Source organism: Columba livia, chromosome 15 (assembly GCF_036013475.1).
Source record: "Columba livia isolate bColLiv1 breed racing homer chromosome 15, bColLiv1.pat.W.v2, whole genome shotgun sequence".
Taxonomy (NCBI): domain Eukaryota; kingdom Metazoa; phylum Chordata; class Aves; order Columbiformes; family Columbidae; genus Columba; species Columba livia.
Window position 1 is genome coordinate 10,637,096 of NC_088616.1, and position 21,944 is coordinate 10,659,039.

The following is a 21,944-nucleotide window of genomic DNA, read 5'->3' on the forward strand; positions in this document are numbered from 1 at the left end:
CTGTGGGGCGCCCGGCACATCCCGAGAGCCAGAGTGGGGCACGTGGCCATGCACACCTGGAAAAACGCTCACTCAGGCAGGATGCCTAGTAATAAATTTATTGTATTTTATTACATATTCCCCTTTTTGCACTTAATTCCAATTCCTCATATTCAAACTCTTCTTTCTGAAAGAAAATGATTTTTAACATAAAAATATAAATTCTGCATATTAAAAGTGCATACACCTTGAATAATAAAACATACAAATAAATAATAAAAGGCATTGACACAGTCTCATGCACTTGTCCTCAAATAATTTAAAATTTATGGTACAATGCTCAATCCCAAGTAAAGACAGCCTGCTTTCCAAATTACTGTACAGTTCAAAAACATTAAAATACAGAAGAGAATATCAAAGGTGTGGTCAAGCCCACGGCCCAGTACCAGTGTACAGTGATGTGACATGCAGTTTTTAGAACCGTAGATATTCCAGTGTAAAATCTGACATTGTGTCCAGAAGAGAAACTGCATTTGCAACAGGACTTAAAATTCAATTTTAATCAATGGTGAGGCACAGTTGGTGAGCAAATCTGTACAAATTGATATTTGGAAGGCCACAAGAAAATAATCTGGGTGCTTGTAGCCTGTATTCCCTTGTGTCACCCTACCCAGGGCAATGTAGCACCTCAGAAAGGTTTCTTATTGCGCTGCACAAATGCCTTAGGAACCCAGTGCTGACGTTCTTGCAACGCGTTTGTGCGGCAGGGCCTAGAGTGAAACGGAATCGGTGTTTACACTTAGTTTTAATCTGTGTCTTTTAAAAAACACTAGTTGCAGATACATTGAGTGTTATCGCCTTTAAAAAAAAATAGCAGAGTCCCTAAACCTTTAGACCTCATATAGATACTCTACAAATCTTCAGGTACTTTCATTTTACAAAATGTTCCTAATAGTAAATGCTTTATGGTGCTTTTATCAAGAAAACCGTGTAGTACTTTGATCTCACCACAGATTAAAACTAAATTTCAGTTCCCTCCACAGATAACATCAGATACTGCCAAATTATTTTGGATTAGTAGGCAAATGACAAAGACACACACAAAAAAAAAAGAACAGTAAAATTACGTGGAATGTTGTTTCCAAAGGCTCTCTGTGCCGGCACCTGGTGGGGACACCAGGAGGAACCTGGGACCTGCACTTCGTGCCACCCAAATGTGCCTCTGGGGACACCTCCCCTTGTCCCCAGGGCAGCCGCCTACCCCACAGCACCCACCAGCACACAGCGTCACCGCGGTTTGGAGGGGAAGGGGGCACGTGGTCCCTGCAGCAGCCGGCACAGCTCTGCCCGGGAAGACAGCAGAAGCCCCATCACCACCAGTACAGGCAACACACCAACCACTGGGAACTGCTTCCTCAGCATGGAAATTCAACACAACCCCTCGCTTTGAGTGCTCGTACGGTTACAGGTGACTGCCTCTTCTTACAATGTAGAACACGCCTTTATACATGGAAAACAGCAGGCTACACACAGAACACTGATCAGGTTTTCCCTGGTAAAAGAAAAAAAAAAAAATAGAAAAAACAATACAATACAGAAATCCAGTTTGTTCTCATTTCAACATTTCAGATCCCTTTGACGTTATGCTACACTCCAGCCTTGTCAGTAATGCAGAATTCTGCAAAGGAAAGAATCAAAGATGTGCAAACAAAGCAGGAAGCCGGGACGTGCTCCCCTGCGCTGACACGCGGCTGCGGTGAGCAGGGGTCGGACCCACGGCCGCAGCCGGACACACGGCGCCGGTCCCGAGCAGGCGCTTGCATAGTCGGTCAGTGCATGCGTGGGTCTGGTGCTGCCATGCAAAACTGCCGCGGCACTGAGAAAAACGGGGTCATGCTCGAGTCTCAGCTTTGGAAAGCAAACAACCCTGCAGCTAGGACAGATGAGGGCACTTGCAGTGGAATAAGTGTACTGTAATTAAGCTGCTAATTTTCTATCCTAAGCATAACTTTTTTTATTTAGCCATATTTGGTAAGTTTGAAAGGGTTAACAATTTATACACCCAAAGTGAGACACAAGTTACAGAGAACTGCAGGCACCAAATTGTCTATCAAATGTGATAAATACAAATAAAAGGTGCCTCTTTAATACACGTCATTGAAAATGTGCTTATAATTTGTATACTACTAAACACTATCCAAAAGACGTAGCTCAAAAAGGGTAAAAACCATTTATTCAGGTGACTCCAGCAGGAATCTAGCACTGGAATGAGGGCGCTGCTGTCCGCACCCAGAGGGCTGATGCCAGGGATGGGAGCAAGTGTCAGATGGTGTGAGTGACCTGGGAGTGTCACACGGCGAGTCCGGCCCAAAGCTGGTGGGAAACACACGGCACAGCCCTCAGAGGATGCGGCTCCTGGTCTCCTGGAGTTGGGGGTCCCAAGGCTGCTGCAGCCGGCACAGCTCCCCAGCCGCCCCATGGGCCGTCCCCGTGCGTGGTGCGACTGGCACAGCCCACCAGCCGCCCCATGGGCTGGCCCCATGTGTGGTGTGACCGGCACAGCAGACCCGAGAGCAGCTGTTTCTGTGCACCTTGAACAAACAGCCACGGGACCTCCAGGCCCCACGTGCCACCACCCAGGAGCAGGTGGAGACCTCTGGCCCGCGGTGACCTCAGAGGTGGCAGAACCCACCTCCTCACAGGCACGAGTGCCCCTGAAGCCAAACCCCAATTGTAAGAGGTGACAGCGTTTGAACAGCTGCCTCGGAGCAGCCTCGGCCTTCCCTGCTGCAAGGCTGAGCACAGAGCCAAGGCGGGGCTGGCAGATCCCTCTCTGGAGCATTCCCCAGTGCCATCCCACATCCCTACATCTGGACAGCGCTGCACACATGGACAGGAATTCCCATACAGGGAAGAGCTAAGAAATAAGCCTGATTTAAAGCAAGGAGGGAAGACTGATGCTGCTTTTCCCCAAATCACTTTAAGCAGGGCCTGCAATAACCTACGTTAAGTTTTAGAAAGATTTACTCTACATCACTGATGGAGCCATGACTTTAAGAGCGACCAGGCTTGGCTTCATGCTCACAACGAACACCCGTGTTCCCCGCTCCCTTCAGCCCCCTCCTGCAGAGGGAAGCTCAAAGACCACTGGAAATCGGTGACACAAAAAGCAGAGACACAGCGTGGCAGCAAACAGCTGCGTTGTTACAGAACGGACACAGCCAGAGCAGGGACCGTGGTTCCAGGTGCTGCACAGGCCGGCTGGGCACGCTGCCTGCTGTGTGCCTTGCGCTCAGCAAGAACTACAACACACCCGTCAGTCAGAACCTTTCCTTGTGGACACCTTGCATCAGGCTCTCTAAGCCAGAGAACACGCCGGGCTGGCAGCATCTCCTCCGCTCCCAGGCAGGGCACTGCCCGCACAGCCGCCTCCGCTCATCCGCAGAGCGAGGAGCCTGCGCCAGAGCTGCGGGTGCAGAGGGACGGGCACGACAGCCAGGCGGGCAGCACGTGCAGAGCAGAGTGCTGGAACCAGCAGCAACTGCCATCAGCAGTTCTGGGGAACACACAGAAAAAGAGTGAGGTTGCACATCATGGGATTGCAGAGGTTCGACTGCATTTCATGTCAGCTACAGGCACACCGGGCACTGGGACCTCCTGTTCCCATTTTGTGCAGTTACAATTCTCACACCCCAGGTACAAACATATGGAACCAGCATCCAGCTACAACACCAACGTGGACATGGCTTCATATTTCCTTCAGTCCAGGCATGCAATACAGGAGAACACACCTCAAAGTCGCACACTAGCTTCCAGTTTGAACTTCCTCAGGGAACAACAGCATGAAAAGAAAGCGTCAGTTGGTAAAAAGAACCTTTCCTAAACGTCCCATGGTAAAACACACAGAAAAATAAGTTCTGGCTATTTAAAGGATGCCAAGCCAAGTTAGCACTAGTCACGGGAATTACATTCTTGTTACTAGAGAAGAGCCAACACAGCACAAGACCTTAATACAGATAAAACCTTAAACAAATACTTCAACATCCACATTTCAGGGAGTAATTTAAGTACTACATTGTGCAGCAAGTCTCATCTGCTCTGCTGGATAGAACAGAAAATAATCCAAGAATAATCCAAGTCATACGTTTAAGAAGCAAGTAATGCAATCTTCACTTCTGCTTGCTGCACCCCTGGGCTCTGTGGCACCCTCACTTCACTCCACACACCCGCTGCCTTTCCCCGAGCTCTCTGCTCGCCCCAAAACACTGCTCTGCAGAGCTTGCTGCAGATGTTCCAGGACAAAAAGTGACCATGGAGCAGCAGTGTGCCCAGCAGACCTGAGGACAAGACTTCCTGCAGGGACACCAGCCCAAGAGGAGGTGGAGCAGACCAGCTCCGAGTGACTATGTGTTTGAGGCCACTTTGTTACAGTGACAGAAAAAACATACAAACAGGTCTGTCCACAAGCTGAACCTGGAGCAGCTTTGCCACATACGAGTGGGGACAGGCAGGGACCTGATTCAGGAGACAAGTGTGCCCAGCACTGCACAGCAGCTGCACACCGGGACCTGCACAGCACATTGCTGATGTACAGAAAGGATAAGCAGCACATTAATAAAAACTCGTGAAATTAAAAAAGAAAATATTACACTGCATGTATATAAAAAGACTTAAGGAATCCACCTTTGAAGAGGAATCTTAAAGAACATGAGGAATATCCCCCGTGAGAAGGGCATGTAAACAGACATCCCTCAATGTAGTGTTTGAACCCTGGCAGACACTCACCGCACACACGGGACAGCTTTGCCGAAACGCGCGGGGCAGGGGAGCAGCGCACCGCAGGGAGGGACGCAGCAGGCTCTGGAGAATGCAACAAACTGCTCCGGTATTTTGGTGCAGCCCCCGACCCGCAGGAAGGGGCTTGTTCAAAGCATGCTCAGAGAAGGCAGAGAGGACACGGTGACACTTGGCTTATCGCAAAGTTACTCCTATAAATAACGGATGCTATATTCACACCACTACGATGAAGCATCTGAGGATAGTAGGAAATGCTGCTGGCTTCAGAGTTTGAGCAGGGTCCTACCAGCGTCACCCCATTGGGGTGCACGAGAACAGCTCTCCCATGGCACCGCCACCGCCCCCTGCCCTGCACAGCACAGGCACAGCTGGCAACAGCTGCTGCTCAGTGACTTCTCCTGGTGCTTGGGGTAGTGCTTCAGCAGAGACAGTGAGTAAAGAGGACAGAGCAGCGGTTGCCCTAGGTGTGGGCAAAGTAAAACTCTTCAGATACACAGCAGCAAAAAAATCATGTTACATTTCATAAGAAACCCCACCACTTTCTGCTGTTGGAATGCAAAAATGAAATCTATGACAGACACATGTACACATGGACACACAGGTACCTCTCTGTCCATCCACTAATGCTAGTCCCTCCTATACTGGCTGAGTATATACCTGAGAAACAACATTAGTGTTGAAATATTGCCCTTTAGAAAGCCTGAAAAATGGAGGGGAGCAGGGAGAGGGGGTTGAGAGAGCACAAAGAAGTGGCAGTCTCTCCTTTCCAGTTTCCATCGCATCCTCCACAGCTCAGAACAAGGCCGTACACCAGCACGGACACAGCCTGCTCAGAACAAGACCAAAGGAATATCAGTTCACAGCTCTACAAAGTACACTAGTGTCAGTACAACCAGGTTTCAGATTTCAAACCTTGACTCTGCAGAAAGTTGTTCCATTTTCTATAAAGAGACTCCTGTACAAGTGCTATGGGACAGCTGCATTCATGTTCAACAACTCCAGCTCCACCACCTGCATCAGTGCTGGCTGCCTGTGGCTATTTGGTTTGATGGCAGAATCAAAAGGCGCTTTAACAACTTGCAGTTAACTTCTCCTCAAAACATACATTAGGCACATTAACAAAAAAAAAAAACAAACAAGAGCTCAGAATAAATTAGCTTTTCAGCAGAAGAAAAGACACCTGGATTGCAGCATTTCACTGAGGTTCCAGAGAAGGCCGTACAGACACCTGCATGCTGGAAGGTAATTTTTTCAGCGGTTTGTCAGTGGACTGCTTGCCACTGGAAGGAGGAGACTGGACTCCGGGATCTAGCTGGGAAGACTTGGACTTGCGGCTGGATAGCAGAGAATGTTTGTTGGGTGTGGTGTCTTTTGGGACAAGTTTTTCTTTTGCAATAATGTTGGCATTGGTTTGAGAGGCTGGTGGGACTACACCTCTCTCCGATTTGTCTTCCAGCACATTTTTGCTGCCTGACTTGGAACTGCCACCCCCTGCCTTTTTTGAGAGCATCGTCGTCTTCCCCAGGTCTGCTGACCTCCGGGTCTCCTTCTGCCTTAAGGCTGATTTAAAGAAAGACAATCCTTTCTCCTCTGACTTGCTGTCCCTCTTCAGACCAGAACGCACACCAGTGTTTGGAGACCGCAGGTTGGCCATGGAGGAGCTCCGCACGTGCTTGCTGTCGACTGCCCTGCTGTCACTCCGGGAGTGGCTTATCCGCGGGGAGCTCGTTCTTGAGCTGCTGGTAACGCTCGCTTTATCTGACCCCAGACTTATCTTAGAGCCCTCCCTGCTGAGGCTTCGGTCTGAAGTCCGGCTCTTCCCAGCAGAAGAGCCCTTAGTCAATGAGCCTGATGGGGTCTTCTTGGCAGCTGTGCAGGATGGAGAACCAGACTTTTGCTTCTGTTGAGCCGATGGGACAGGCGCCTCGAGGGGCTTCGTGCCATGGTCCTTCCTAGACTGAGCGGGAGCAGGAGACCCATGTCGCCCGCTGGCCCTGGAGGAGTCCGTCTTACTTCTAGATCGGGAAACTTTCTGGGAACTCCTTAGCGGAGGAGGAGAAGAGTGAGAGCCTTTGGTCTCTCGGGTAGATGAGACTGTCCTTCCCTTCCTCAAACTTTTGTCTGGCTCAGAAACTCCCTTGGAGCCGTGAGCCTTTTTAGGGGTGCCCTCTGCCTTCTCTGCAGCCAGCCCTGGCCCGCTGGGGGCTGCCACCTCCTTGACTGGAGAGCTATCCACAGAATCGCTCTGATCAACAAAGGCGATTTGATTGTTGTTATCAAAAGGGTCCAAAGCAGGGTGGTTCCTGTCTGGCTGCACAGAGCTTTTACCATACCCGTCTGAAAGGTCTGAGCTAGATGTCCTTACAACAGACTCCTCCCTGAATGCCCCTTCCATGACAGCCAAAGGAGCCCTGCGAGCCACCTTGTGCTCTCGCCGACTGCCATCACAGGGCTCCAAGTAGCTGCTCGAGAGATTCCTCAGGCTGCCGAAGCAAGAGGTGGAGACTTTATCATCAGCAGCCTCCCCGATCTTCTCCAGGGTGGAAGCAGAAGTATGTACAGGGGAATCTCCGGAGAAGCGGGATGGAGAATTGGAACGCAACTGCAGTTTTGCAGAGAGCGACCAGGAGGGCCTGACCCCATTTTCACTCACTGCCAGCGGGCTGGTGACAGAAGATCTAGACGACAAGCTCTGACGCTGGACACTTCTTACAAATGGACGAGTTGAAAATCCTCCTGCAGAGAAAGAAAAGGACACCATCGGCATGAAAGCCAAGCCTGCAGTTGGTTTATCCCACCCATCCACAGATGCTATTTCTCCAAGAGAGTCAGACTACCCAGCTACACCACCTGGTCCCTCTCCTCGTGCCTGCTACAGGCACAGCTTCTTGCCTAAAAGCTGAATAAGGAATTCAACAACTGTTATTTGCTAGTGGCCACCCAGAAATAACACTCTGAAACTTTTAACTGAAAATCCAGATTTTCCTCTCATCCCTGAGCAGCAGGAGATCAAACACAGGTTTTGCACCCTGGAAACCCTTGAAACTAGCAATGAGTTCACCAGCTATGATTGTGCTCCCAGAAACACACTGTTCTGTATCAAAGATTATTTTCCCATACCATCCTCTGAAAGGTGAAGTAGGATTCCTGCCTCTTTAGGTAAAGCAATGTACTTGGATTTAGAAACACAAAGTACAACAATAAGCATTTCAGAACTGTGACTACCATGGCCAGATGTGACAGTGGTCACAGCGCTGCTGCAGGGACATCTCTCTACCAGCTTCAAAATGCTCAGACTGATGCCTGAAGCTCCACATTTTCACTAGGTGGAGGAGCCAGGCAAAGCCAGGACCTGAACAGTTATTTGCACACACAAGTGAATTAGTGTATCTCCTCACCTCCCTGGGAGCAGTCAGCCACAGCAATAGGCACCTGTGCTAAGTTGTGGAGATACACCAGCCTCCCTGCAAAGGTGCTGCAGTGAAACTGACAAAAAACACAAGTAGTTCTTGACTGAGGGGTTTGGTTGACAGTATTTCCTTTCTTTGAAAGGCTCCTTAAGGTTCCTGCCCTGCTCTTCTCCATCCTTTCATACCAGAGAAAAGCTCAGCTGAGCCAGAACCCATCTGCTCCTATGGACACAGAGCCAGTGTCCCCACCTGCTCGAGTGACTGCCCCTTGCCATCACGTATTTTGCCCCTATCTTAATAGGGATCTTTCACCAGAAAGCCTAGCAGCCCAGTTATCCCCATGTGCTGCAGCACTGATACACACCATCATCTTCACTCCTCTCCCCAGTCAGCTCCACTGATTCCGAGAGCGAGGCCAGAGAGGTGCGCCGTGAGGAGGCTGCCGAGGCGATGCTGGGCTGCTTGCTGCCGGGCAGGCGGCTGACCCAGTGCTCGCACAGTGAGGAGCTGGTGGATCCTGCAAGAACCAGGCACAGGCATCAGGCCAGCAGCTGCACACGGGAAACCCACGCAGAGGAAGGTCCATCCTGCGACAGACCCTGGAGCTGGCCCACACAGCCCCAGCATGCAGATACTGCCAAGAGAAAAAGCCTTTGCTCTTATAAAATAGTTACAGCTGTAAACGGCAGATTTTCACTTGTGCCAGTGTGCTGTGAATCACAGAACCGGTGCAGCAGCACGCAGGCAGAGGGCAATCCTCCAGCAGCCACAAAAAGGCAGAGCTAGCCCTGTTCCTTTCCCAAGCCATCAACCCTGCGCCAGCTCCCAGCTCACCATGGATTCAACCAGCATGCTCAGCCACTGGCTGCCCACCTGAGACCATCGGCACTGCTGGCGGAATGAGCTCCTCACACTTTGATGTCCTGGTTTTGACAAGGGCAGCTCTGAGCAGAACCACCCATGGGGGTGAAGGGGGTTCCCCATCCCCAGCCTCTTTGCCACAACCGGCCTGACCGGCAGAGCCGGGGGTTCCCTGGCCCTGGTGCACAGCAGACACCGCTCACTGAGCTCTGGGACAGAGAGCAGGGTTTCAGCAGAGCCAGGCAGAAAATTCTTCAGAAGGCCAAAGTATACACGAGAGAGAAACTGTAACCGCTCCTTGACAAGGCCAGCCGGACTTACCTGCCACAGAGCTGTTAGCAGACCATGACGGGATTGCTGTGCGTCTCTGGTAGAAAAGAATATATGCTGTCTGCTTGCAGACTTCATTTTCAGCAAGTTGCTGGACTTCACTGTCATCAAAGCAGTACCACTGGCCGTCAACTGAGTTTTTGCAATATGCTGAGAGAAAACATGTTACTATTAGACTTTCCTCACTCCTACTGCTCTCAGGTTTGCCATATGAGAACTTCAACATGACCTTATCCACTGTGATGGACTTGGAGGAGAATGAATGAACAGATTTACTCATGCAACACATCCTCTTGCAGCCTGACTGGCAAGATGGGGCCTGAGCCCACCAGAATACAATGAACAGCTCCCAGTTCAGGATTTCCTTTGTCTGGCTCAGAACAGAACCCCATCTGGGGTGACTCTGTTCACATCATGTTCTGTTATTTGTAGCAGTCTCCTCCACCACCGAATCTCCTTCTGACTGAGTCCACCCAGGACAACCCAGCCCAGAGACATACACCCAAGGGCAACACCAGGCACACGCATCTCCTGGGCTGCTGTGGGAAATCATGCAGATCCTAAGAACCACCAAGCAACTCTATCCCTGGGTGCTTTGGGAGCTGCTGAAATAAGCCAAGAGGAGCTGATAAATTGGCTGTGCACATCAGCAATCTGTAAACACCTCCTGTGTGTCACAGCCTCTTGTACCTACAGAAGTTCTAAGTTGAGTGGCCAGGAGCATTTCTGAAACATGAAAGGTTGGTGCTATTACTCTGAAGGAAAAAAAAGATAGCAGAAAAAGGAATGTACATGAGGTGATTTGGGACCACCATTGTTCCATTCCTCAAAGTCACAAAGGCTCCCCTCCAGAAAACATAACCTTTTTCTTTCTGGAAGGATCTAATGTACATAATATTGCAGGATACTTGCCTGTATAGTGTCCCCCTTGCATGGTGCCATGATGATTGCAGACAGCATACAGGTCATAGATGTAGTCCTCAGGATCCCTCCCGAGACCGTATGGTCGCCTCCACGGTGACCAGTGAGACGGCAGACTCCAGCTGCTCTGACTGCGCTTCACAACATGAGGAGTCATGTCCAAACCACTCAGGGGGAATTTAACCATATTCTGAAGTTTCATCCTTCGGTCTCCCTCCTGCACAAACAGAGAAGAGCGTGAGCAGCAGTGGCAGCAAGGCCACCATGTCTGAAGAGGAACATGCAGGGCGGAACAGTTGCTTCTGAAGACGTGGTACAGTCAGGTCACTGCCCAGCTGAGCAGTCCTCAGCTCCACAGACATCCTTACCTGTCTGAACCTCTTGAGATGGATGATGAGAACATCAGGTAAGGTCCAGAGGCTCAGTGTGATGCTACCCTGCTGCAGCTGCTTGCAGTGTGGGCATCGCCACGCATCATCCGGGGCAAGCTGCAAGGAAAAGGCAGCAGTGGGTATTAGCTTCCAAGTTCCAAGGCAGCTTTCACTGCTCCTCTGCTGCCCCAGCCCGTGCAGACACTGACCAGTCACCCATCCACTCCAGCATTTCTCAGGCTCATTGGAAATGCAGGGTTCCCAATGACCTTTTCAGAACAGTGACAAACAAAGAGACAGAGGCACCTCACGCAGGAGGCACTTTACACGCAAGACAGAATTCACTCGTGCTGCTGAGCAGAGAAACTGTTTCCACCTTAGGAACTCCAATCCCTACAAAGTGAGGGAGAAGAAAAAGCAAAGGCAGAAAGCAGGCAGGTTTGGCAGCCTGAGTAAAAGTATTCTCACGAGAAAAACAGCAGCAAAGAAAGAATCAGAACAGAAGGAAGACTGTTGTACTTCAAATTTCATCCCTGACACCTTGCTGCCTTCTGGAAACCCTCTTCCTTCCAATATCCCATTGGCACAGACTTACAAACTGCAGACTTGCATTGTTCACCAAGGAGAATATGTCTTTTCAAAGACACAAACAGGGCATGCGCTCCCCTCCACAGCCCAGAGCTCAGAAAACTCAGAAGCCAGAGAGCTTTAATCTGTCAAGCAACTTTTCTCTCACCTCTGAGAAGCAACAAGAGAGGCTCCAAAATTATTAAACCTGAGGTCCGCAGTCCACCTCCCAGTCCATCCCTTTTTAGCAGCATGAGCAGAGCTGGAGGAGGACAGCGGCCACGCTTCTGGAGAACTGAGCTCAGCACCGGTCGGGGGTCCCACTCCACGGGGGTGCCTGGGGCCCACCCAGCCCTGTTCAGGCTTGGAAACTCACAGCTGCTTCAAGACAGAGCAGTGAATTCCCAGGAAGAAGCCATGCTGCTCTAACCATTACAATGCATGCCAGAAAATTCATTGCTATTTCACAGGGAAGAAACTGCAGAAGAGAGGAGTAAGTTCTCATATCAACATCTGGGGGGCAAAAACCCCCAAACTTCCTCCTCACTACAAAGAAACTGTTAGCAGGGCTGGTAACTAGTGCTGTGTCACCAGTTTATTCTCCTGTCTCAACAGATGAATGTCTGCAGCAAACAACTACTCCACTGCAGGTGGGAGATCAGACAGCTCATGGACCAGCCAGACCTCCTGAGTATGGTCCATACCTGTTCCTCTTTGGTGTAGAGTTGGAAACACTGAGATAAAGTGCAGGTCTGAGGTTGGTGATGAAGCTCTCTCTGCTGGCGGACACTTTCAGAGTCTGGAATATACTCCTCTTCTGTATTCACAAACAAGCTGCATCAGGGAGACACCACAGTTACCAGCACGTCCACCTGCTCCCCGTACTGCTGAGAGCTGTTCTGAAGGTACAACCAGCAGCTCTTTCCTGAATTTGTCCCATTACACATGAGCAAGAGCTAACTGGCAGGAGATCCTGCCAGGGCAGCACAACTGAACCCAGGGGTGAAGAGCAGCTGTGGGCACCCACTGCCGTTTGTCTCGCCACCCATGAGTTCTCACATGAATGATTTGTGGGGAAAGAGCCACAGGTGAGACTATTGCTCCATAACGCAAAACTCAGCTACAGAGAAAAGGACCCCATCTCAGAGCAGGTTTGGGACACCCAGCCCCGGTCTGTCCCTGCGGATGGGAACAGGTTCTGAGGGGTCTCACAGCTGCTGAAGTGTGCACAGTTCACACAAGCAAGCTGCATGCGTCACTCTTGAGGTGAACATGCTTTAAGGCTTTCTACTTCATACTTACTAGTCTTTCGTTTCTTTGTCCCATTCTACCACTAATTTCACATGAGCAGTTCCCCCCTGTCCACATGACTTCAATGCCCTGGAGAGAGGAGCAGACAGCAGTTACACCACCTTTCCTTCTGCAGTCCACACTACCTTTTACATGCATATAAACTTCTCTCCACTAGCCCACCATCCTTCCTCTGCTCCCACACAGCACAAGTTTGCACAGGAGAAAAAGGAATTCATACAGCAAAGGACATGGCAAAGCTGGCAAACTGCATCTCCCTAAGTACTTTAGTTCTGTAAATAAATGTATACATATTGACAAAACAGGCATCTGCAAAAATTTCTGAAGAAAAACAGTCACTAAAAAAAAGAAAAAAAAAGTGGGGGGGGGCAGTAATACTTTCATTCTGTTCTCCATCTCCAAGAACAGATTCCAGATGGCATGACACAAAACGCAGCAAACCTCCCACAGCTTCTTGAGGACACTTAGCTGCTCCCCTGCTCCTCCACTCCACACATCCCCACGAGGACTGTCTTTTTCTGCGCGTTCCCAGCCCACAAAACCCCCTCCGCCCCAGGGAACAGGCCCACCTCACCTTTCCACTGTGGGGTGGCAGAGGGGTCGCTCCTCCTGAGGTAGCAAGTACGTGATGCCCACAACGCTGACCACTCGCAGGCTGAACGGGCAAACCTGCAGCAAAGAGAGTGGATGCTGTCTCAGTGGTTCCGGCCCCACTCACCTGTGTGCAGCCCGCCCTTGGCACCGGCTGACACGGAAAACGCATTCTAGGATGAAGTACCGCACAAGGTCTCCAATCCGCCTATGCCAAGCAGCTAACTGGGGGTGAGGGACAGCAACCAAGGCTTCGTACCCAGACCGGACACCCCACTCCACCCTCTGCACCCAGGGAGTTCTCAGCAGAAACATGCTGTCACTAAGCAAATGTTTCAGCTTTTCTTTTAGGCAAACATGACCTATCAGTGGATTTCCAGTGTGCACAGCAGCACTAATCACTCAAATACTTCTTGGGGGTAAGGAAGGAAGCGAAGTATGCAATTTCTTCACCTGACCAGTCTAATCTTACCTGTACCTTTCACAAATACACAACAGCACCAAAGAGGTGGAATACCAGACTTTGACATTAATTGCACAGAGAAACATGGGGATGCCATCAGTTCAGCACGTGCAGGATGTTTAGCATTCTGAGAAATCAGCTCCCATCACACAGAGCTGAAGCCTCCAAAGAGACGAACCATTTGGCTCACCTGCATGCAGGCTGCAGGCCGCAGGAAATACTGCATCTTCTCCAGAATTTCCTTCTGAAGAATATCCCAAGCAATTGTTTTTTCCAAATGCAACACAAAGGGCAAACCAAACCTACAGGAAGGAGCAATTGAACAATTATTCTGTTCAGCAATCAGATCCCCAAACTCTGACACTGTCACTGTCCTCACTTGGCACTGGCAGAGCTCATCGTTTAGATAAAACTCCCCAGAAATAAGGCATTTAAAACCTTGTCTCCAGAGAAGAGGTGCTTAAGTGTGAGGAAACACTGCTCCAGCTGCCCAAGCAAAGGGCCTTTTTCCATGGGCTGCAGTGCTGCTCTGTGCTCAGAGCTCTGCAGCCGGGACAGGACAGCGTTTTGTGAAACAAACTGCAGCGGCTGAGATGGTTCTCAGTTTGCGGTTGGTACAAATGCCTTTCCCATGGTCATTTCTCATTTCCCTCACCCCGTCTGCACTCCAGTTAAAAACATCCACCCACCAGAGGGTCTGGCTGCTCTGACCCCAGACAGCTCTGTGGGGGTGGCACGTCCTTCCGACCACCCTGTGTTCACCCTTTCCCATTGACACTGTTTCAACATGCTAGTTTAAGTGCACCAAAATTAGGAATATTTTGCTGCATTCATTAATGTTTTATCATCAACATGATCTTTAGCACTGAACACAAGCTACCCCTCCTTCACCTCGTGCTTTCACTACAGTAAACCCCAGGCCAGCTCAGGCTGCAGGCAGAAGTAGCTGAAGCTCCAGTCACCTCTTGCTCTGCTGTCCAGTGCACGCTCTGTTACACACCAGCAGGACGATCTTGTCATTCGCTGCTGGTTTCGCAGAGGACTGTTCCAGTTTTCCAGACTTCACCGTTCCTTGAGAGTACGATATTGTTCGGGAGTGCTCAGTGCCACATTTCAAGTTATTCAGGTTATTGTTCACGTGTATTCCTGAAAAATAAGGAGACAGGAAACATTTTGCTATTTCATTCGCCTTTAGTGCCCTGATGGCCCCTGTAAGAAACCTCCTTTCAGCTGCAGAGGAGCAGGTCAGTATGGAATCAAGACCATTTTTAATACTTGTAGGAAGGCTTCAAAGAGCAATTACTTTTCATAATGACTATTTCTTTACAGAAAGAAATTACACGTAAGTGCTCACCTAACTCATTTTTCACAGTAATTTCTACAAGTATTCATGGCTTTGTCTGCCTGCAAGAAGAGCTGAAGTGACAGAAACCCTACTTGTTACCTCCAATAATAAAATTTGCCTTTGATTATACTCCATCTACCCAGGATGCAATTATTCCCTTTCACCAAGTGGGAGAAGCAGAGAAGCAGAGCTTTTTCCGCTTTGAAAGTGATTGTTCATTCCTGAGACTGTTTATTCATCACCTGCAATCTGATTTTAAATAACACAATTTCAATGGCTTCATCTGGTCCATAGCAGATCTTTAAATTAAGCCTGACAACAGATTTCACATTAAGCCAGCCTGAACTGCAGAATCAGCCCTGGGAAGAGGCAGAGAGGAGTGTAAATCGCTTCTTGAGAACCTCCCCGCTGACAAGGCCATTAAGTCTGCTGGAATGAGTCTGGACAAAGAGCTGAAATCAATACACCAGAACATCAACTGCTTGTGGGACTTTTATTCTCAAGTACATCCTTTTCCAAAACAAGTCTCCTAGTCAACCGCAGTCGGCATTAAGAGGAGTTATCAACGTACCTCTCTGACTGAGGATACCCTCGGGCCTAAAGATCTCTGGGGTCTCAAAGGCAAAAATGCAGTCACTTTCATGAATGGTGTCCAGGTCATCAGTATCACAGAAGGATCGATGAAAACCGTCATAGTACATCTCCGTCAGCACGATCTAGAGTCAGCAGAAGCAAACCAGAGTCCATGAAACCACCCATGCCTGCTCCAGCTGACCTGCCCCATCTCTCAACTGCCATTTTCCTGCTATGAGAAGACATTCCTCAAAACACACTGGCATCAGTCAGGGTAAAGGAAGAGGAGCTGGGGTAACAGCATAAAGGAGGAGCTGGGGTAACGGCAGTATGCAAAGGGGTTTTGGTGGGATCTGACAGCATTCCTGAAGCTCTTCCTAAAGAGGAGTTCCCCATGGGTGTGCAGTGGCTCCCTGGCTGCCAGCACACATGGATCATCAGGCAATCAGGCAGGTCTGCACCCCACTGACGGCTCTCCCACCATCGCCACGCTGCAAAGGGCCAACACACAGGGAAAAGCACCATCCAGACCATCCCCAACCCGCCTCCCCTGTTCAACTCCTCCACACCCAACATGGGATGAAAGCTTCTGTGCTCCGTCCCACTGAGGGCAGGGTGATGAGCTCGGCCTATTACCTGCTCTGTGGGTATCTTGGTCTCAGAGGAGACAGCCTCCCGCAGCCTGGCCACTGTCCCAGCCATGGGCACGGCCACCCCAATGCGCATGCAGTGCGAGCACTTGCCCTGGTACACCACGGTGACGTACAGCGGCCTGTGGAGAGGACAGAGAGCTGCTGGGGCTGCGCGGAGTGCTCGGGGCTGGGCAGCCCCTGTCAGGCCAGCCAGGGGGCAGCTGGGCTGCCTGAAGCCACAGGGACCCCAGTGAGCCCAGCCAGGGGGCACCCAGGCTGCCTGAGGCCACAGGTACCTCCCCAGCACCCCAGATCCACTCACACCAGAGTTATGCTCAGCTGCAGCTGGACAAATACGTTTGATTTCCAAAAACTCCTTTCTCACAACATGGACTGGAGCTACTTGTTCCCACAAGCACAAAGGCTCTCAAAAAAAGCCCCCTTTAAAATTTAAAGGAAATTTTAAAAAGTGTTCCATCCTTTTCCCCTTTCTAATTTTAAATGCTATAAATTAAGTCAAAAGCAAAATATTTGAGTTACCTGCAGAGACTTTTTTCCTCCTAAAAAATAATTCTATAGGAAGTTAAGGGTGGGGGCACAGGGACATTCTGAAACAAGTAAAAGACTCAATTTTCCAATTTACCTGCAAAGCAAAAAATTAAGCCCCCTATGGTCCTATCTATCTTTTTTAAAGACTTACCAGAGAGATTTTGCTGACATCTCTCTTCCTTCTGCAGCAAATTAAATAACACTACATGCATGGGAAACAGCCAACATTAGTTCAAGACAGTCACGTACCTCGTGTGAGGCAGAGGAATCGGCAGAGAGATGCAGAGGAACGGGTCAAAGGTGTTACTCTGCTTCTGGCAATGTGGGCACGTCAGAGAGGACCTGGTGCAAGTATAGGTAACAGGACAGAGTTAAACCCACTCCATCGGGAATGGATAATCCATCAAATCACAAACAAAAGCCTTTGCATGTCAGCCTGACTGCCCCTTTTCACTCTTCTTTCTCCACACAGAGCAGCCCTGCAGAGGCTGTACAAACAGCTGCTGGAAATGACGGGCTCCTGATTTCTAATTCCTTTTAAAGTAATTAGCCTCAAAGTTCATTACAGGGCATGCCAGGAAAAGACTTCACTCCAGTCACTGAATCCAGTTTCTAATAAACATCACTGCAAAATTAATAATTCACCAGCAGTAGCTCCAGCATGGAAGGTCTGGAAGCATTTTCTGTTTGAAGAAAGGTGAAGTGACAGGAAAGAGCTGGCGACAGTCAGCATAGCAGATGAACAGATCCCTCTTACAAGGGAAAGACTCCAGACAACGCATCTCTCACACTCAGAATTAATCTGCAATTTACGGTGGCTTCGTGGTTTACACCAGGCTTAAGGCTTCTCCTTTGCACAGGAAGCCTTGGCAAATATCAGGGGAAAGCCCAGCAATTAAAATTCTTATAGCAGCACCGATACAGCCACCAAGAAACACTGGAAATTAGGTTGTTTTCTTGTATTAGTTTTGAAGTGAGAAAGCTCCCTTTCCATGAAGTATGGGAAACTCATGAGAAACCCCTGAAGGGACAGTGAAAGGTTCAGTTCAGAATTCCCAAGCACCAGGTTACAGGAGCTCTGGAGACTCCCGGGACTCAGAACACCCGCAGAGCCTCACAGCACCAAGCACCCAGAACTGTGTTCCTCTGATGGGCTTTCAGGACAGGCTAGGGCACAGGAGGAGGGAGTACACACTGAAGATTTTCACAGAATATACTGAATTAGAAGAAAAACTCTCCTGTGGAGCAAGATCTTAGTTTAGACTTCATTCAGCAGGAGTTCTGAAGCAGCTGTTAACACAATAACACCAGTCCCAGCTGTACTGGGAGCTAGTGTCAGGGTAGAATTACACTGGGGTCACCAGTACATGCAATAATGCCTAAAAATTTACAAAATATCATACCTGTACTGTGCTTGAAAGAGTTCCTGCACAAAAGTACAACTGATCGGAAAGGCTGGACCCTCGAGCAGCACGTCATCCTCCAGCGGTGGCTGAAAGAGAAGAATAAACCCCAGAAGTGCATCCAAGCGTGGGGATGCACCATGTTGGATGGCTCCAGTTCTCCCTCTGAAACTTGTGCCCTCCTTGTCCAAAACCACCAGAAAATGTAATGAGATTTTCAAATACCAAGCATGCTCTGCTCAGGCAGTGGTTATGCAGAATGGAAGTAGCCAGGTGGGGTCTGACACCCGCTGACATGTCTGGCAGCCCCTCCCTGTGACACCCCCCAGCTCTCCCAGAGCACAATGTCTTCAGGTTGTATTGGGGAGCACATACCAGGGGTTAGTGGAATGGCTGGCTACAATCACAAGGCCAGAAACAAAGAGCATTTTAACCCAAACTTTTGTTCCATACACACTATTGGAGCTGAGAAACCAACACACAGATCCAGTTTAAAAACAATGGCTGTATGTAAAAATACAGCCGCTGTCCCACACTGGCTCCCAGCAGAACCTCTCACCTTGAGTGGAGACACGCCACTGTAATTCACCACATTGTTCAGGTCTTCATGGACTCTGTCGAGGAGCCAGAGCAGAAACTCCTGCGCGTCGTGCTGGGCATTCCCGCGGTACTGCATCGCGTTCTTGGACACAATGTTCTGCAGAGAGAGACAGACAATGTGCAGCAAAAGTATGAGAATCAGGCTCTTCCCATCACTGAGCCCTCATGCTCGGAGCCAGGGCTGCCGGCAGCTCCAGCTGGGCACTGTCCTGTCCCGCACCGGGACTGGCCATCGGCCTCGAGACCCTCCGCACCCCTGAGTCACAGCAGCAGATGATGCCTCACTGGAAAAACTGGTACCTGCTCCCCCAGCAGCGCAGAGGGGTTATGGCAGGGCTTAGGGAGGAACTGCATCATTGTTTAAACAGCAACGGTTATGGCAAACCTGGGACCTGACTTGAGCATCAGAACCACCAGCCCCCCTGGGACAACTGCAGGGACCAGGGGCTCAGAGAACCAGAGCTCCTCCATCGCTTTGATCACTGTGCAACAGATTGGAGAAATGAGGTTGGGCTGCTTGCTTTATCCCTCTAGAAAATGGGGTCATCTGAAAGGGGGAGGGTGATGAAAAAGACAAGACTGACAAACATATACTCTCTATCCTTTATAATCTGTCCACCTGCCTCAAGGCAGCAAAATAAGGGAAAACAGAAATAATCTGCCCTCCTTACATCTGTGCAAGCCCTTCTGACAACAGATTTACTGCCCTTGCCTGCACAGGGACCAGCACCCTCCCACATTAAAAACAGAGTTTTAAACAAGCGAGCGGTCCCCAGCGGGGCTCACCTCTCCCAGGCCGGTGAGCCCAGCACAGCCCTGCTCGGTGCTCACCAAGACGTGAGTGTGGAATGGGGCTGTGATGCAACTCACTGCAGAGAATCAGCTAGAGTGTCTACAGGGACCAGAGGGGACCAAACAGCCTCCCCCTGGTTCCAGGTGTGCAAAACAAGATCCATTGGCACAAAAAAAGTGACAAAACATGATCCGAAAAATTATCTTTAGCCTCTTCAGGTACCAGGCTGATACTTCTTGCCCTCTCTCAGCAGAAAGCCTAGTGAATTATTAGCACTGCACCAATTTATGAAATTTAACACCAACCCACGAAAATGCAGTGCCCATCCTTGCAGATCCTGGTCTGACACCACCATCCATGTCTCCAGCAGCACACCTGCCTTGGACACCTGCTGTCCCTCCTGTCCCCTCTGGACCACGCAGCACATGGTGACATGCCCACACTGCCGGGCAGAAGCACAGGGGCAGCGCAGGGCACAGTGACACCCAGCTCACTGTCCTCACCACTGAGCTGATCAAAGATGGCAAGGAGAGGTGCTGAAACACCCCCCAGCAGCATACAGCCTTCTCTGCACTGAGATATCAAAAGGTTTGGTATCATCAGGCCTGTGCTAAGAGCCAGCAGCCTCATCTGGGATAGTTTGTTTGAGTGAAGTTGGCCAACAGGTGCTACCACCACACTGTAAGTCCAAGTCTAGACACTGGAGTTGAAGATAAAAGGGTCTTTAGTTCTGCTGGGAGGAAGCAAATCTGGTATTTCCAGAAAAAAGTGAGTGGGTAGGTGTCTGTATGGCAACAGACAAGTCAGGACTTCAGGAATCCAGGCAAATGTCCCTTGTCACCAGTACATCAGCCCAGTCTAGACCCTCACTGGCTTTTACTGACACATGTTCCTGGTGACGTGCCATCCCGCAGTGAGGTGCTGGAGCCACAGCAGCCCATGGCAGAGAACCCTGAGGATTCACGACAGCCACGTGCCTTGGCTGGATCTGTGTCGTTCCTCATCTCAGAAGCATCTCCGTGATCACTGCTCTGGTTTCCTTGACACTCTCGCAGCCCGAGTGCACCAGGGATAAAGAGCTGCCTGTGGACATGGATCACAAGATGTTGGAAATGATTCAGGAAGCACTACAAAAAAATTCAGCTACAATTCCCTCACAAGAGGCTCCACTACAAAACCACTCCAGCAACAGTCGTGTGTTCCCAGCACTGCTCCTGCCATCGCTGCTGCAGCCTCTGGATGAGCCAGACCAGTGACTCCTGAATAACTCTGGGAACATCTGATGGGCAAAACAAGTATCTCACCACTAAGCACTCTCCAGCCTGAACCTCTCTGTATTTATTTCCCGAGATTCCCCTTGAGCTCTCCCATCCCTACCGCAGTGCAGGGCCATGGCAGCTCTGCTTCACCAGGAATGGCACAATCCAGGTGGAATCTGCACAGCAGGGACCTCGCTACAGATGAGGCCACAGCTGGAACACCCACCCCCGAGATACTTGCTCAGCCTCCCAGGCTGCAGAAAGATCACTCCACACAAAACAAAAACAGGTAGAAGTCACAACACAACCTCAACCTTTCTCTCCTCTTCTGCTCATCAAGTAAGAGAAGATGCCACCTTGTTTTGCTGGTCCTACTTATGCTGAACCCACCACAGTAAAGCAACAGCAATTTCAACTGGCTGCAGATACAGAGTTAAGCAGCTATTGGTTTAAAAAACCACATAAAAACATTAAAAACCACCACATTTTCCATCCCCCCATAGCATTTAATCCTCTGCCCCTAATCTGGTGCTGCTGTAAGTATAGATGGTACATCTAACAGCCTCTGTCTGGCACTGGAGGGTATGAAGAATGGGTCAGGAACAATTGTGGTGCAGCTGTTCCAGATGTGAGACACTGGCAGTGTGTAGGGACCCTGCAGCTCCCTCCCAACACCCCCTGTGACTGTCAGCCCTGTCCTGCCAGCCCTGCTCAGCTCAGCCCCACGCAGCTCAGGAGGAGAAACAAAACCTTCCTTCCCCTTGCCCCCCGACACAGGAGCATCTGCACCTGCATGGAAGTGGCACTGTCAGAGGAGATAAGAGGGGGAAAATCATCATTCCAGATGGATTGCATACACTTATCGAAGCCCCTAATGCAAGAGCCCTATAACCAAACAAGTCCCTGCCCATCTATAAAGCAGATTTACAGCAAAGACACATTATCATTTTTATCAGCCCACTGAAAGTTTAATAATCATTCATCTACTGCTCTAAATAGATGCAATAAATAAATCCAAACATAGCCGAACTACTGGCCGCTCCTTTGCTACCGTTATTGTTCCAGATCACAAAGACAACTAGAAGAAAAATGTCAGTCTGCTATTTTCCAGTGCACCACTGGTAGGAAGCAGCTGTGAGAAGGTTTTTGTACATGAACGGATGAAGTCAGCTCATTAGAGACCTGACAC

The 21,944-nt window shown here is 49.8% G+C and overlaps 1 protein-coding gene across 5 annotated transcripts in view; it reads right to left on the reverse strand.

Annotated features, from left to right (window-relative positions):
• Nucleotides 1-21,944, reverse strand: part of USP31 (ubiquitin specific peptidase 31) — a 42,089-nt gene that overhangs the window by 13,960 nt on the left and 6,185 nt on the right. For 3 of the 5 annotated variants that reach the window (XR_010466365.1, XR_010466364.1, XM_065031129.1), the window contains exons 2-16: nt 18,663-18,800; nt 18,104-18,192; nt 16,950-17,042; nt 16,156-16,291; nt 15,518-15,662; nt 14,564-14,747; nt 13,792-13,903; nt 13,122-13,216; nt 12,539-12,616; nt 11,941-12,070; nt 10,667-10,786; nt 10,290-10,515; nt 9,369-9,527; nt 8,551-8,703; nt 5,957-7,512 (exon numbers count right to left, since the gene is read on the reverse strand). Coding sequence is in view for 3 of the 5 variants with exons in the window: in XM_065031129.1 (XP_064887201.1) it covers nt 5,972-7,512; nt 8,551-8,703; nt 9,369-9,527; nt 10,290-10,515; nt 10,667-10,786; nt 11,941-12,070; nt 12,539-12,616; nt 13,122-13,216; nt 13,792-13,903; nt 14,564-14,747; nt 15,518-15,662; nt 16,156-16,291; nt 16,950-17,042; nt 18,104-18,192; nt 18,663-18,800 (3,399 nt within the window). In the remaining 2 variants the exon portion in view is untranslated. Of the gene's footprint in view, nt 1-82; nt 7,513-8,550; nt 8,704-9,368; nt 9,528-10,289; nt 10,516-10,666; nt 10,787-11,940; nt 12,071-12,538; nt 12,617-13,121; nt 13,217-13,791; nt 13,904-14,563; nt 14,748-15,517; nt 15,663-16,155; nt 16,292-16,949; nt 17,043-18,103; nt 18,193-18,662; nt 18,801-21,944 lie in introns of those variants that run through there. The other 2 variants (XM_065031130.1, XM_065031128.1) reach the window with 2 other exon arrangements.